General features: G+C 38.9%; 1 protein-coding gene across 8 annotated transcripts in view; it reads right to left on the bottom strand.

The window, feature by feature from the left end:
• The window catches only part of USP9X (ubiquitin specific peptidase 9 X-linked), a 163,260-nt gene that overhangs the window by 33,081 nt on the left and 112,280 nt on the right, over positions 1–17,899 (bottom strand). For all 8 annotated transcript variants that reach the window (XM_082717797.1, XM_082717801.1, XM_082717799.1 and 5 more), the window contains 7 exons: positions 11,289–11,419; positions 10,819–11,097; positions 9,523–9,648; positions 8,522–8,647; positions 6,736–6,902; positions 1,258–1,366; positions 882–1,028 (listed from right to left, as the gene is read on the bottom strand). In XM_082717797.1, coding sequence (XP_082573923.1) covers positions 882–1,028; positions 1,258–1,366; positions 6,736–6,902; positions 8,522–8,647; positions 9,523–9,648; positions 10,819–11,097; positions 11,289–11,419 — 1,085 coding nt within the window. The remainder of the gene's footprint in view (positions 1–881; positions 1,029–1,257; positions 1,367–6,735; positions 6,903–8,521; positions 8,648–9,522; positions 9,649–10,818; positions 11,098–11,288; positions 11,420–17,899) is intronic.

Genomic DNA, 17,899 nt, shown 5'->3' on the forward strand with positions numbered 1-17,899 from the left:
CATTCATTTTTAAAATTTATTTTTATTTTTAAAAATCAATAATCATCCAGTCTAGTTAACATACAGTGTAGTATTAGTTCCAGGTGTACAATATAGTGATTCCCCACTTCCATACATCATGCAGTGCTCATCATGACAAGGGCCCTCTTTACTACCCCCATCACCTATTCCCTCCACCCTCCCCTCTGGTAACCATCTGTTTGTTCTCTATCGTTAAGACTCTTTTTCTTGCCAAAGCTTTCCCTTCTAAGCAAGACAAAATTATCTTCAGAACTTTTAGGGATATAGAAGCTACATATCTCTTCAGAAATAAATTCTCATACAATTCTGAGTAAAGAGTATTCGGTGTTAACATCAAGACTTAAGTGCTAGTCTGTACACACTGATTTTTTTGTTGTTGTTGTTAAAGATTTTACTTATTTGACAGAGAGAGACCATAAGCAGGCAGAGGTGGGTGGGGGGAGGGAGGGGAAGCAGGCTCCCCACTGACCAGAGAGCCAGATGCCGAACTTGGTCGTAGGACCCTGAGATCATGACCTGAGCTGAAGGCAAAGGCTCAACCCACTGAGCCACCCAGGCGACCCATACACACTGATTTTTGATGAGAACAATTCAAAGGTTTTACAAGATGAAAATTTGCAAAAAGGCCCAAGATTCTAAAATGGAAGAGGCTGAAAAATCAGTAATTCAAGCTCCAAGTAAAACAAAGCATTCATTCCGTGAATCATGAGTTACTAAGACCCACCACCACAGAGTATATTCTTTGGTCCTTTTTATTACTCTTTGGTGTTTTTCACTTAACCAAAATGCTCAAAACTACAAACTATCAATTAATAAAACACTCTATCAATACAATAAACATAGTATTAAAGGTAACTTACCCTAATTCTCTTAAGCCAATCAATTTCATTATTGAGAAGAACTTCAGCATTGGGTATGTTAATATTACTATTGTAAGCGTAATTAAGAAGGTGTCTTAAAAGGGTGAAGTAGTCGCCTGAATGCTTCGCTCTCTCTCGGGCTGTGCTCTGAAACAATAAAGTAAAATCATATGAATTCACATGTCTATGCACAGAAGCCACTTTTTTAGAACCTAGAGATAACTAGAGCAGAGAACTAAAATAACATGGGAAGTTAAGAATATTTACTTAATAAATACAGGCTGTTCTAACTTGAATATAAGCTAAAACCATAAATTCCTGAATGTCTTGTTTAAAGAATTCATCACTCTAAGAAACATATTAAAAAATGTCTCACCCCCAACACGGTGAAGAGCAGAGTAATGAAGAAAAGTAGAGGCCTGTGTCCCATGCAACATCTGGTGCACATCAAAAAGAACTGCTCTTGTGCAACCTGGCGAACAGTTCTGAAATAAAAGCATTTCACATTTAACATATTATTTGCACCAAGTTAAAAAAAAAAGAAAGAAAGAAAAAGAAAAAGAAAACAAACAAACAAACAAACAAAACCCCCCAAAGATTCCAAAACTGGCCTGTCTTTGGAGGGAGGGATGGGGTAGAATAAAGGTGAATTAAAAGTAAAAACACAAGGATACAAGGTTAACGCCCTCTGAAGCCCACAACCTGGAACACATGAATATTGGCTGTACGGCAGGAACCTCAAATTGTCCTAGAAGAGTTTGAGGGATACCCTGTAACATCCCTTTCTTGGAACAGGCTGGAAATGCTCTTTTGAATACAAGATGGCTTACAGTAAGCCATATCTTTTGGGCCGTCCACAGAATTTTTACTCATTGCACTTTGGGGCACACAACTCTGTAGGAATTCTGTTGCAATTATAGGAAGGATAATGCTGCAATGTCCCTTTTATTATTCTAGCGGCTCCCAAAGCATGGTCCCCAGATCAGCAGCATTAGCATCGTTTGGGAACTTGTTAAAAATGCAAATTATCAGGCCCCATTCTGGACCTGCTGAATTAGAAATACTGGGGATGCTACCCAGCAACCTGTGTTTTAATGAATCCTTCAGGTGACTTGAATGTGCACTAAAGATCGAAAACCACTGTATTATACAATATTCTATGATGACCTTGTCTCTGGTCCAGTAGTGAGAAATTTACCTGATGACTATGAATCCTTTAAAAAAAAAATTATATACTATACACATGTGACCACAGCAAATGTCCAAGAGGGTAGAAAGATCACCCATTTACTGCTGTACCTCAAGAACCTAGAATAGTGACCCACATATAACAGGTGCTAACAATCAATTCTGTTACCACATGCACAGATGCTGTTTATTCATAAACAGTGATCTACGACTCCATTAGGAAGTAAACTCCTGGGGCACCTGGGTGGCTCAGTGGGTTAAGCCACTGCCTTCGGCTCGGGTCATGATCTTGGGGTCCTGGGATCAGGTCCCGCATGGGGCTCTCTGCTCAGCAGGGGGCCTGCTTCCCTTCCTCTCTCTGCCTGCTTGTGATCTCTCTCTGTCAAATAAATAAATAAAATCTTAAAAAAAAAAAAAAAAAAGAAAGTAAACTCCTTCAGGGCAAGGCCTTGGTGACGCCAGGGTTTCTGACACCTGGAACAATGCCTGACATATGGGGAGATGCTTAATAAGTACCTGGTAAGCACCTGTGTATCTTACGGTCATTGCAAACTACATTTCATGGGAAACTACCATGCTTCTGTCTTTCTGCTAGCGACAGAGAGCTTAGAACCAAATTTATAGCTCAGTGTAAAGGACTTGACAGACTACATTTTGTGTCGTTTTCTGGAAACCCGTACATGGTCTTATAAACCAGGACTTTAGAAGCCGGTGGGTAAAATCTGATGGAACCCAAGTAAACTGAAGTCAGGAGTACCTGAAGTCAGGAGTTTTTTGGGGAGAAAGTCTGTAACTTTAATTAGATTTTCATAGGTATATGTCATTCACATTGTCCTAGTTCATTTTTTAAAAACTCAGGTATGCAGCTCAAATAAAGTAGGGATCTATAAAAAGTTAGTATTTGTGATATTCTTTTTTTTTTTTTAAAGATTTATTTATTTATTTGACAGAGAGAGATTACAAGTAGGCAGAGAGGCAGGCAGAGAGAGAGAGGAGGAAGCAGGCTCCCTGCTGAGCAGAGAGCCCGATGCGGGACTCGATCCCAGGACCCTGAGATCATGACCTGAGCCGAAGGCAGCGGCTTAACCCACTGAGCCACCCAGGCGCCCAGTATTTGTGATATTCTGATGAAATCTCTCTCATACATGTCGATTTCTGTAATGCTTTCAAAGAAACACGTGCCTATCATCAACAAATCGTGTGGCCAGTATCTTTAAGACATACTCAAAATCTCACTTCTTACCACTTCTAATACTACCATACTTCCAGCCACTGTCATCTTTTGTTTGGATTAACAGTTTTTCCTGACACTTTAGAACTTATTCTCAACAAAACCACCAGAATAAACTCACAATGTAACTCAGAGCACACCATTCCTCTGCTCAAAACCCTACAATGGGATGCCCATCTCCCGGTAAAAAAACAATCCATGTTGTTAGAATGATCCATAAAATCCAAGCAGGCTGCCTGTTAACTTTCTGACCTCATCTTCTATAGCTGCCTATCCTTCACTCACTGCTCCAGCCACACTCGTCTCCCTGCTGTTAAGACATCAGGCACGTTCATGCCTCAGGACATTTACATCTGTTGTTCCTTCTGCTGAAAACCTGCTTCCTCCATTATCTACATGGATTACTACCTTCCTCTTTCAGAGGTTTGTTTAAAGGTCAAAACCAAACTCTACTGACTCCCCACTATTCCTTATCACCGTCATTTCTATCTATAGCATTTATCACTAACATACTGTATATTTTCCCACATGTTTGCTCCTTCATACTCCCATCTCCTTTAGTTTGTAGACTCCAAGAAGGCTGATATTCTGTTTTGTTTACGGCTATATCCCTAGTAGCTGGGATAGTGCCTGCTGATACATAATAGGTACTCGCTAAATTATTTACCAAGACTGCCTACCATATTAAAATTGAGTACTTAGGTCTCAGCATCAAAGGCCTTCTGCAAACTGACTCCCACTAATCCCCTTTACAGTATTATCCTGTACTCCTCTTTCACACATCAAACCAGACTACTCAGCTTCTCTCTGAAAGCACTATGCCGGGGTGGCAAACTCAAATGTCTTCATCAATGTCAGGTAACATAAAGGAGTTGAATAAATAGGTAGAGTATAAGGCAAAAGGTGCTAGAGGGGCTGGAAAAAAACCATAGCCACCTAAAGGAATTTCGATCAAACTCTTAGTGATTATAACAAGTTTAGTGATATGATATGGAAACAGACCTCACCTAAACAAAGGTCTGGGAGACTTTTCAGAAAACGTGGCACTGAAGTTGAAACTTGTAAGCAGCAGCAAGGGTCGAATTGTTTATAAACCAAATTTAAATGTTTAGACTTAACTCAAAGGCAATGAGAAGGCATGGAAAGACCTGATACCAGGAAAACAATGGGGTCATGCTTGGCAAAGATCATGCTGTCTGCAGTGTGGTCACAGGATGAGAATAAAATACCTTAGCGGTGAAGCACTGGGGTGGGAAGATTAAGGATATTGCAGTTGTCTGGGCAATGGATGCTGGCTGTTTAGACGAGGGTAGAAGCAGTATGGAGGAGCAAGAATGGAGTCCAACAACACAGAAGTAAAAATACCATAATGGGGACTGAGGTTGAGGGGAAGCATCGCCAATGCCTACCTTCCATTTGTATGCACATATAAATCTTACCCGAACCTGAGCTCATGTTACATTTGGCAAAGTACCTTCACTTCTGCTCTTTCTGGGTAGAAAAGTAACTTATTCCTCTTCTAATTCCTAGAGTACTTTGCCTCCTATGACACAGATTTCTCTCTCCAAGCTCCTTGAGTGCAAGAACTATCTTATTTGACTTTGGACTTTGTCAAGCATATGGTAAAGACTCACATTAATTTGCTCATGAAGTATAATTACACAGAGTATAATCATGTGGCAGAAAGTCAGAACTCAAGAGGCAGGACACTGTCCTGTAACTTTAGCCTTAGTTCAGCCAGCAGCGGTCTAGTGAGTTGCTACAGAATTAAGGGAGAAAGCAAACACGGGATATGCACTGTACATAGGTTAGTAATATTATGCAAGTATAAACTCTTAAGGGGCAGCCTCATGTATGCAGGACCACAATCCTGCACTTGAAACTGTTGGGGCTGGATGTGTTTGGGGATTCAGATTTCAGAAAGGTAATGCCAACAAATTATGTTCAAGTCAGGTTTGCTGTCAAATTCTTACAAATTGGAAATAAGGGCCCTTGAACCTGCAGGGCAAGGTGAGGGCCAGTCCGAGAGAAGAAAATCAGATACCTAAAGCTCAAAAAGATCTTGCTCTTAGAAGACCCTATCTGTTGATGACTATAAGGGAACAGAGGCATACTGAGATAAAGTACTGTCTACAGAACTTTACTTCATTGTGTGAAGTTTCAGGGGAAGGAGGAGGGAACTGGGTCTAATTTCCTGTAAGGGGGAAATGTTCATAAAGGTCTTTAGAGGGCAGAAAACCCGTAAATCCAAGTGCAGCCAAGAAAGTGAAGTAAGTTCCTAACTTAAGATTTGGGAATCAATATAGAATAAAACATTTGCTACCTCTGGGTTTGACTTCACTAAAACTCTTCAGATAATCATCTTTTCCCTCCTCCTTCCCTTTGACTTGTTATCAAATAGAACCAGACTCACTCAACCTGTTAATTTTTCTTCACATACTGGGTTATCTCATGATGATCACGTCTTTTCAAGGAGGCAACAAGCACAACCTTACTGGGGGTAGGGGATCCTGTCAAAGGGCTTTCTGAATTTCAAGGACATGACCAAGGAACTTCTAAAATAGTAGACCTTCCCACTACGTCACTTTACAGCATCCTCTGGAATGAGCAAAATATATCTATTCCATCAATGTACTTTTTTTAAAAAAAGGCTTTATCACTAGGTTTTATTTCAGCAAACTTTATTTTGACGTTACATTAATTTTATCAGTGATTTCTGTCACTGCTGAATGAATGGCATCTGAAAAAATAACCAAAGTGAACATCTTCTTTCTTTTCACATGATATATGGAAGACAGATTAATTAAATTTAACAGTAACACTAATTACAGCTCCAGTTTAAAGAGTTAGCCCATGAAGGTCAGGATTAGAATGACATGAGGATGGAAACCAACATTTTCTACAAATCTGATCAACTTGCACAAAAAGAAGTCCAAAACAAAGCTTATACCATTGATTAAATGATCTTCAATTGAAAACAAGGGCTTTAATTATTTGCTCTTTGGTCTCATTATAAAATGCAAAAGTTCTTACCAGAATCCTGACTTGTGAATTTCATACTGAATTAACAATTTCTCTTGAAGCAAACAAACCAAAAAACCTGGCATCTACATATCCAAGACAGGAGGCGAATGTCCTGTTTAAGTGAAATCTTACCAACCAAATTTTTTAAATGGGCTAAAATATTTATCTCTTGAGTAAAGCTAAGTTCTGAAATTAAGGAAAAAATTAATTTTACTTTGAGATTTGATGTTGCCATTCTGCAGAGATTAAAACCAAAGTTAGGTCTATGCAAAATGTGGTTAAAAATTTTTTCTTAAACACTATCATGCTATAGAGACAAAAAACACTTGATTTCTGGGACAAATTCTCCCAGCATAAATTTATTTCTGTGTAACAAAAGATGAAGTTTCTTACAATTATAAAGATACTTACTTGCTGTGACAGTGCAATAGTAAGTCAATAATGAATGTCTGCCAAGCCTTTTCTTTACTAAGAGCATCCAAGGCTGTCGGAATCAAGGCAAAACACAACGTCATCACTTCTAATGCCTCACAGCAAACCTGTTCATCTTCCAAGTCTGGCTCATTGCCTGCGTTGGTCTGTAAAATTATGGTCAGAGGCAAGTTACCTAGAGTTGTATTTAAGAAAAATCTCACACAACTTCAGTTAGTGCTTAAAACTCAAAGACTCACCTAAACCATCTGGCCTCAGCCTCTCTACCTGCAACTTGAGACCCATTTAAGAATAGTATGGAAATGATTATAGTACAGAGATAGTATGGAAATGAATAGTGATGTCTAATTCCAGTATTCTGCTATATCCCAAGGAACGATGAAGGAACACACTGAGAATATCACTTGTTACTCTGTCCTTCAGGCTCCTAGGGATCTTCTTTCTGAAACGAACGATCACTCCTTTCTTAAGGCACATTCTAGCACTGCAGAGTTAGGAACTTATGACTAGTTCCACAAGGTAGTGTAACTACAGTGCCACTGTATTCTAAAGCAAAGTTCTTAGACAATTGTTCAGGAAGGTTTTACAACCTAAAATATGCTTGGATAGGTAGCTAGTAAATTTTAATCCGATTCTATAAAAAAGTGATGATTACAATACATGCCTAAAAAAGAACAAGCATTCAAATACTAGCTGAATGGGGCACCTGGGTGGCTCAGTCAGTTAAGTGTCTGATTTCAGCTCAGGTCAAGATTTTCGGCTCCTGGGATTAAGCTCCCTATCAGGCTCTGTGCTTGGTGGGGAGCCTGCTTCTCCCCCTCCCCCAACTCATGCTCTCTAATAAATAAAATTTTAAAACAAACAAAAAGACTTAGTTGAATGCCCAGGAACTGTACCAGACAGATGCTACCAGATTCTAAAATGTATCCAAGGAAAAACAGGGTTATGTTGGCCATAAAATGGAAGGTCTACCAAGCTCAAAAGTTCCTATAAATTTAATTTCCTCTTCTAAATATTCAGTAGTGATTATGAGGGGTAAGTACATATAATAAGAAAAGAAGGAGTGAAACAGCCTCACTTCTGTCAATAATTTGCTTCATCTAAGGGAAGGTCAGAGATGATACCTAACTGGCTGACACTTTCTACCTTTGACTGCTTTATTTTTTTAAAGATTTTATTTATTTATTTGACAAAGATCACAAGTAGGCAGAAAGGCAGGCAGAGAGAGAGAAAGAGAGAGAGAAGGAAGCAGGTTCTCCGCTGAGCAGAGTCTGAGGTAGGGCTCGATCCCAGGACCCCGAGATCATGACCTGAGCAGAAGGCAGAGGCTTTAACCCACTGAGCTACCCAGGTGCCCCTCCTTTGACTGCTTTCACAGACAAAAATATTTAAAATGTCAGGACATCACAGCTGACAGTTAACTAAAATTTACATATGACAGAAAGATAATGAAAGAAGAAAAATGGAGACAATAGGAAAAAGAAAATTCAATAGGAGATCATATCTGAGTCTAGTGAGAAGTAGAAAAAGATCGTTTCATATTTTAAAAAGCAGCTTTATGGCAGGATTCGGAAGTACTTTATTTCAAAAGTAAAATTTTACTGTATTCCCATCTTACCTATAGCTACCCTTTAATTGTCAGCCATGAAGATGCAATACTAAATACTAGTATTTAGTATTTGGTAAAGATAGCAGATGCAATGATTCAGCCTCACACACAATTAACATTAATTTAAAAGGAAAATATTTTTGAGGTAACTCTTACCTTCTCATAAATTTTAGTGATTTCTTCATTTGGGCTAAATACTAGCTGTAATGCCCCACATCCTGATGCCCAGATGATTTTCTGAATAGCTCTAATTACACAGATATCAGGCATATATCTTGAAGCCTGCAAGACAATGCACAATAAAAATGATTTGATAGCGTATTAAAGTAAAATAATAAATGGAAAAGAAAAAATGTTTCTCCTTGTAAAAAAACTGCTTTTGTCTTTTTTTTTTCTTTTTCATTTAACAGCAATACCACAAAGCATGCTCTCCAAGTTATTATCTGGCCCTGTATTACTTTCAGAAGCATCTTAAAAAGACTACTAAGATGATCCCACCACCATTCTACTCATTTTTTTACCCATAAAAATGAAAACCAAGTCCACACAAACACTTGTACAGAAGTCACAGCAGCTTCATTCACAGTCAAAAGAAGTCCTTTGCCAAGTGTACAATGTGGAGTATTCACAATACGATACTACTCGGCAGCAAAAAATAATGGCCTAATGGTTAACAAAACAGATAATTCTCAACATCATTATTCAGAGTGGGAGGAACTAGACATATAGGAACACACACGGTAGAATTCCATCTGTATACAATTCTAGAAAATGAAAACTATTCTACAGTGGCAAAAGATCACTGGTTACCTGGGGTAGAGGGAAGGGACTGCAAAGGAACATACAGAATGATGGAAATGATCTGTGTCTTGATTATGATGGTGGTTTCACTCATACCTGCATTTGTGAAGACTGAATTATATATATTCAGAGGATGTTGTTTATTGTACATAGAGGATTCAAACCGGAAAGTACTAACATTAGTATCAGGCAAAATTCGTGTTAAGGGAACTCTAGACTGAGACAGTTATTAGAGTGAGTAGACCTAGGAAAATTCAGCCCTGAGCTGTGATAAGGGTTATTTCTTAATTAAACAGAGGGTCAAACATAGAAATAGACATGGCAGGATTTCACAGCTTAGAAAGTTTAATACTAACCTCATCAGATATTTGCTGAGCAAGACGAATGGATACATTTCTAAGCATGCATTCAGATGATGGATTAGGAATGCTCTGAAGGGCACTTTGTAGCACCACGGCTTGATCATGAGTAACTTGGTTGACCTGAAAAAACCACCATTTTGCTCGAAGTAAGTAATTTGTACAGAACCAGACCCAACCATATGCTCCCCACCCATTGCCACTCCCTCCAAATGATCTCCCTTCCGTATATACACATGGTAGAACTGCAGTGACTTAAACAAAAAGCAGTCCATATTGCCAACAATGTGGGCCTCCACTTTTTCTTATGTAACAAGGTGCTACACATCCCTCGCAAATACCCATTCTAGATTAATTCAACTTGTGTCCCTACATGTGGGCACAGTATAACTTGTGGACATAAGTGATAAACTGAAGTGATGACTCCAACCCCTACCTAAAGACTCAATAAATTACTCCACACCTCTTACATGTGTGCTTCTGGGCAGACCCTGTTCCCATTTCCCCTGCTCATCATTTTCCTCTTTGAAAGGGAGAAACGTTAAAGGAATTTTAGTCACAGCTACTGACATTTGCTATTATGACAATATATGTGGTATTATTCCGTATCACATATTTAATGTAACATCACATATCTAATCAACATTCCAATTTCCAGATTAAGCCCTAAGCTATTAAAAAAAAAAAAAAAAAAAAAAACCAAACAGAATTCCTAGAGCTCTTCTCTTCTATCCGTAAACTTAGTAAACCATCACTTGTGATGAATATAGAAGACCTCAAATTTTAGTCAGAATTAAGTGCATACTTTGACCACTCATAAGTAGACACTGAATTATGGCATGTCTTGAGAACTTTTGGTGAGATGGATCAAGGATGCCACCAAGGCAAAGACAGAGTCCAGAGATGGAATAAGCTCAGAAGTGGAGGTTAAGCCTATCAAGGTGGGAAGAGAGTGGCAACAGGCTAAGTCAATTACAACTTTCTTATTACCACCTGTATTTTCATGTATCTTCCAGGTACAAGTTAGTAAGAGATGCATACAGAGTTTTTATCAGGTTTAAAGTAATTGAAAGCCAAACAGGTTTAAAGGTGTAGGGAGGAACTGTCCTCTTAAATTAAGAGTATAGCCAGTAAAAAGCATTTTCACTTTTCATACAAATATAAGAGACAGAAACCTCTAAAATAAGATACCACTGGAAAGGAACTCGAAACATTCTGAATCAACTCTGAACTCAAACTTTAAAAAATTACCATTTATTACTATAAGTAAGACATTTTTAAAAAGTGTATTACCGATGTCATGGGATTCACGCCTTCTACACCTGGCTGACAAGCTTCTGCCACAGCTCGAACATGGCCATAGCCAATGGCAGTTAGCAACAGTTTGGCTATTTTAAGAGCATTGAGGTAAGCACCCCTTCGAGTTTCCATATCTGCATTTGGTAGGAAGTTATTTCTGGTTAGCATGCTCAGGACGAGGGGCAGGCCACCACTTTTCAAGAAGTGAAATTGAAAATCAGAGGAGTCATCAGCCAGAGGTGCACCAGCAGGCATTAACAAGGCATAGACTACCTGGAAGAAGAAAAGGACTGTATTAAAAGGGTTTAAAAAGATAACTTCCATTTTCCCTATCATCATTGCTAAGAAATTCTTGACCATTTAAAAAATATTTCATTTTAAGTGTTATCCATGTTCTTCAGATTACCACATAAAAAGGTCAAGTTCAAAGAACATGAAATACATTCAAAAGAGAAAAAACTAACCTCTGTTAGGTATAGCACTTGTGAGGCTGAAGGACCAAAGAAAAGCGAGTCAAGAGATGGACTAAGGCTGCTTTCTCCAAGTTTGGCGTGATCTAAACAAATAGCTCTTAACTTTTCTATTGTTGTGCTATCTGTAAGAAAACAAGAGACACAGTCTAAAACACAACATAATCTATGCATTAATAGAATTTCACTTTTGGTACTTTGAAGATTACTTCAGTACGGCATAACTATCAATTCATTTGACTTATAGGCTCATGCCTCACAAGAAATAGCTGGATCTAGATTAAAAAAAAAAAAATCACTATGAACTTGGACTTTCTTATCAGTCAACCCAAACATGAAGGAAGGCAGTCTTCACCCAGTCAGAGACCTCAAATCAACATGCCTCCACGACCACTGTAAACCTAAAAAATACAGTACACTTCAAAAGGAAATCATCCTTATCGAAATAACAAAGATAAAAAATTACAAGTTCTTCCTTCCAACTTCTCTATTGTTCACCCTCATGACACTACCCATTAACTGCTCTATTTTATTGAAAGGAGCTTAGTGGTACCTTAGAAACTGAACTCTAAAAGGAAAGACACAGAAAAAAAAAAAAAAATACAGGCACCTCGCCTAACACCACTTCACCGTTATGAAAGACCTATAATAGCACCTGTTTTCCATTAGCCACAAGAAATCCAAAGAGGATTCTTGCTTTTACGAAAAGAGGCAAAAAGCAAAAATAGCATCCAGTGTTTGTTTTGCAGAAAGTTGTTCAAGAGGCAGTGTGCACCCCCAAGCAGATAAAGTGGACCCGCAAAGCTCCTTCCCTGGGAGTGACATTCAGCATCAAGCCACCAGAGCTTTGGGCTGCCTCTGTGAGCTTCTGTGCTTTTTCTTATTTTGTGCATCCATTAGAATAAGATGTGTCCTAAGGTATCAGAAAAGCCTAAGAGGTTACTCTCTGGCTGTGGGAACACTCTAAAAAAATTTCCATATAAACCAGTGTTAACTGCTTCTTTAAATGTTTTACACCATTTTGGCTTACAAAAGTTTTCATAGGAACACTCTAGTTCTGAGTAGGAGAAACCTACAGTCATTAATGTTTATCTCAAGCACAGGGTTTTTTTCTTTTTATCCTCCCCCACAGTATTAAAACACCAGTTTCATTCTTTCTTTCTTTTTCTTTTAAAAAAAGATTTTTATTTATTTGACAGAGAGATCACAAGCAGGCAGAGGCAGGCAGAGACAGACGAGGAAGCAGGCTCCCTGCTGAGCAGAGAGACCGATGTGGGGCTAGATCCCAGGATACTGGGATCATGATCTGAGCTGAAGGCAGAGGCTTTATCCCACTGAGCTACCCAGGTGCCCCACCCAGTTTCTTTCTTTAAAGATTTTATTTATATGGAGAGGGGGAGGTAGAGGGAGAATCTCAAGAGGGAGAATCTCAAGCAGACACCATGCTGAATGTAGAGCCCCATGTGGAACTCAGGAACTCAATCTCATGACCGGAGTCAAAACCAAGAGCCGGATGCTTAACTGACTGAATCACCCAGGCATCCCCACCTTCCTTTTAAATCACAGTGAAAATAAATATTTTGAAAACCACATGATACAATTCAGCGTTACCAAACATTTGAACTTAAGAATAGTCAATCAACTTTAGAAAGTACATTATTACCATCAAATTATTTCCAAGGTAAATACACTATGATTAAAATACCACTCGATAAATAAGATGGCTTTAGAAAAAATTAAAAGCTTTTTTTTTTTTTTTTTTTTTTTGAAGAATAAAGGTAACTGAAAATTACTGTAATTGCCCTATGGCAAAGTAATTTTATAGGCCTGGAAATAGCCTAGAACTATCTTATCAAAAAATCTTCAGTTTGTGGGCTGTCTGGCTGACTCAGTGGAGCATATGGCTCTTCACCTTAGGATTATTAGTTCAAGCAGCAACGCTGAGTATAGAGATTACTTAAAAACAAAATGAAAAGAAAACATCTTAAAAAAAAAATCTTCAGTTTATATTAAAACTACTGTTTTTCCCTATTCTGAAGGGATAGTGACACATAATGTAACTAAATAAAATATAAATTTCTTATAATCAAACATTTGTGAATAGCTTCTCAGGTCATTAGATATTCATCTCCTGTATTATTTTTTTTTTTTTTTAAAGATTTTATTTATTTATTTATTTGACAGAGAGAAATCACAAGTAGATGGAGAGGCAGGCAGAGAGAGAGAGGGAAGCAGGCTCCCTGCCGAGCAGAGAGCCCGATGCGGGACTCGATCCCAGGACCCTGAGATCATGACCTGAGCCGAAGGCAGCGGCTTAACCACTGAGCCACCCAGGCGCCCTCCTGTATTATTTTTGTGATTAAAATAACATTATGTCATTTTATGAGTATAATCTCTATTATTGGGCATTTAGGGTTTTTCCCAGTATTTTTTTTTTTTAACACTGAGGATTCTAGCAGCTAAATCTTCAAATTTATTTATTTCATCAGGAAAAAAAGTCCTGCAAGCAGAACGAACCATTAAGGTCCAAGACTTCTAACATATAAACCAAATTAGTCTCTAAAAATAAACCTATTCATAGGCTGTATCTGAGAATGTCTTACTGGATTTAAAAATATTCTAAGTAGGGACACCTAGGTGGCTTAGTCAGTTGGGCTTCTGACTCAGGTCATGATCCCAGGGTCCTGGGATTAAACCTTCTATGAGGGTCCCTGCTCAGCAGGGAGTCTGCTTCTCCCTCTCCCCTGGTCCTGCTCTCTCTTAAATAAATAAAATCTTAAAAAAATATATATAAATGTGTATTACTTCCTCAGTTTAATGAAAAGGCTTGGAAACAAGACACCCCAGTAGTACTAAGTTTCTGGTTTCTAAATACCCTCTCTCACAGAGAGGAGTAATGGCTGATTCCAGGGCTAGGATTAAAGTACTAGATGAACTTTAAACATCTTGGGCTATATATATATAAAACACATCACAAATAAGGTTGCCAACCAGTAAATGTAGAAAGAATGATCAAGTTAAGTAAAATCACCATTTTGCAACCATTACAGGAAAAACTGATTCAAACAATAATCACAAGGAATGGTTAAACCAGTAAGTAAAAGTCTGATGAGAAAAGAGTTAGAGTCTCAAAACATCTCTGCAAAAAAGGAAAAGTAACTTTACAAAGGAGAAACCTGCAGACATCAATTAAGTGATCTGGGATAATGTCGCCAATGAAGGACAAATGGCCGTATGCCTCCTGGTATAATGCTGAGAAAGAGCAACATGTAAGTGGTATTCTGAGAGAAATGTACAATCTGTATGTAACATCAGGAACAGACAAAACCCAAGGAGACACATTCACACCACAACTGATCTGTGCTTTTCAAAACCATCAAACTCGTAACAGTGAAACACTGAGGAACTGTTCCAGATTCAAGACACCACATGAATCATTCAATATAAGAAGCTGAATGGGATTCTCAACCAGAAAACATTGTTTTAAGGTTTATTATGGGGAAAATTAGTAATTATGTATAAGGTCTATAAATTAATTTATCAATGCTATATTCTTTTTTAAAAAAATTTAATTATTTATTTGAGAGAGAGCATGAGAGGGGAGGTCAGAGGGAGAAGCAGACTGCCTACGGAGCTGGAAGCCCAATGTGGGACTCCATCTCAGGTCTCTGGGGATCATGACCTGAGCTGAAGGCAGTTGCTTAACCAAATGAGCCACCCAGGTGCCCAATGCTGTATTTTCTGATTTTGATTAATACTGTGGCAATTTGAAGAGAATGTCTTTGTTCCTATAAAGCAATAGGTATTTAGGGATAAAAAGGGTATCTACAACTTGTTCTCCAAAGGTCAGAAAAAAATCTTACACAGAATGACATAACAAGTATAGCAAAATATTAACAACTATTGAATCTGGGGAAGGGTAAATGAGATTGTACTGCTCTAAATTTCAAATTACTTAGTAAGAAATTAATTTTATTTTACCTATTTTTTAAAAGAGTTTATTTTGACAGAAAAAGTGAGAGCACAAGCAGGGTAAGTGGCAGGCAAAGGGAGAGGCAGACTGCCCATGGAGCGGGGAGCCTGATGTGGAACTCGATTCCAGGACCCCAGGGATCATGACCCGAGCCAGAGGCAGACACACAACACTCAAGTGTCCTGAAAATAAGTTTTTAAAAAATATTTTATTTATTTATTTGACAGGCAGAGAGGCAGGCAGATAGAGAGAGAGGTGGAAGCAGGCTTCTTGCTGAGCAGAGAGCCCGATGCGGGACTGGATCCCAGGACCCTGCGATCATGACCTGAGCCAAAGGCAGAGGCTTTAACCCACTCAGCCACCCAGGTGCCCCCCCGAAAATAAGTTTTTAACGGGAAAAAAGGTACTCTTCAAAAATAAGAGACAAGTAGGAAACAGAAGAAAATAAAGCACCTATCAGTATAACCTTCAGGGAAATAAGTCTATTAAGTTGTTACACGTTTCTAAAACCCCAATTAGCTCATAGTCAAGTGGCAAATAAGAGAGTCAGTATAATGTAGAAGGTGCCAGTACAGCAGAAGAAGTGCAACTTTTGAAAACCAAAACCAAAACCAAAACCAACCTAACGAAAACCCCTTAGCCTGACAGCTGTACAGCAAGGGGCCCTTTTAACTTCTTAGGAAAATGAAAAGTGAGTACCTGAATGCAGAGCTCATCTTGAGAAGTGCACTCCCAGCCTTTTAGGACTCTTGGCGGGTGTTTGTTCTGGGCCCACTTTAATGGCAGCCCATCTGTCTCAGAGCTCCACTTCTCCCTGTGTTATCCCAGCACTAACAAACAAGTCAGCATTTTCTATTGGTCTCATGCCTTTTCATTATCTGCTAAGGCAGCCTTCACTCACAATCAACTACCTAGTGGGCTGTTCAAGCTCTTTCTTTCTTTCTTTCCTTTTTTTTTTTAAAAAGATTTTATTTATTTATTTTACAGAGAGAGATCACAAGTAGACAGAGAGGCAGGCGGGGGGTGGGGAGAACAGGCTCCCTGCTGAGCAGAGAGCCTGATGTGGGGCTCGATCCCAGGACCCTGAGATCATGACCTGAGCCGAAGGCAGTGGCTTAACCCACTGAGCCACCCAGGCACCCCAAGCAAAATTATTTTTATTAGTGCTGTTTAAACTCTATGTGAAAGGGCTGCCTAGACTAGGGTATTACAGCCCAAGCAGGGTAAGGAGGACATCCCTGTGGGAGGAGGGGAGAAAAAATTTCAAGAAAGGCCCAAGATGTAAGAACCTGAGAACAGGGACTCTGCTATGGAAAAGGTGAAGAAGGAAGTCCTACAACAGTAGCTGTACAGCAGGCAAAGAACAAACAGATGAGAGGAGGAAGAAGAAAAGCTCCAGAAAACAGTGAAATCTGACAGATTATATAATACAAATAATAATGGGAAACTATTTTGAGAAGTTAATAGAAGATGCATGGGATGAATCTGTTAGGTGTACAGAAAACTAAGGTAATTATATTATTATATGCAGTAAAAAAAAATGTTGTCAGTAATCCAGGCAAATTACTTTTCACACACTCTTGAGATGTAAATTTACATTTTAGTGTCAATTTTAGATAAGAATTCAAGCAAAAATGGGGAGAATTTGAGAATAAGACTTAAGTTTTCATCCCATGATAGAAATTCAGTAGGTATCTAAAAATACACAAAGACACAGTCGGACAAGGTTTATTTACAGATATAATGGTATAGACACATATGAGAAAAAAGCCGAACGTTGAAGTAGTTGTTTCTAAGGAATAAAAGAAAAACAGTGCCACAGATAACACATGGCCCATAATACGGTGCAGAGAGAGGTCAGACAGTAAATATTTAAGGCTTTGCGGGCCATAGGGTGTCGGCCACAACCACTGAGCTCTGCTATTTTAAAACAAAACCAGCCACAATTAGTATGTAAATGAATGAGCATGACTGCACACTAATAAGTTTAGGACACTAAAATAAAATAAAAATTTCAGGGGTGCCTGGGTGGCTCAGCTCTGGCTTCGGCTCAGGTCATGATCCCAGGGTTCTGGGATCGAGCCCCACATCGGGCTCTCTGCTCAGCAGGGAGCCTGCTTCCCTTCCTCTCTCTCTGCCTGCTTCTCTGCCTATTTGTGATCTGTCAAATAAATAAATAAAACCTTAAAAAAATATTCATATAATTTTCACGAGGCACAAAATATTCTCTTGATTCACCCCCTCTCCCCATTTAAGAATGTAAAAGCCAGGGACGCCTGGGTGGCTCAGTTGGTTAAGCAGCTGCCTTCGGCTCAGGTCATGATCCCAGCATCCTGGGATTGAGTCCCATATCAGGCTCCTTGCTCCGCAGGGAGCCTGCTTCTCCCTCTGACTCTGCCTGCCACTCTGTCTCCCTGTGCTCGCTCTTGCTCTCTCTCTCTGACAAATAAATAAAATCTTAAAAAAAAAAAAAAAAAAAAAAAAAAGAATGTAAAAGCCATCTTGGCTCCTAGGCTATACAAAATCAGGCAGTGGGCTGAATTTGGCCGGTGAGCTGTAGTTTGCCAACTCCTGATGTGGTCTACATAACAAAGCATATTCCATCTAGACAGAGAATTTGTTAATATACCCT

Source organism: Mustela nivalis (assembly GCF_964662115.1).
Source record: "Mustela nivalis genome assembly, chromosome: X".
In the NCBI taxonomy this organism is placed as follows: domain Eukaryota; kingdom Metazoa; phylum Chordata; class Mammalia; order Carnivora; family Mustelidae; genus Mustela; species Mustela nivalis.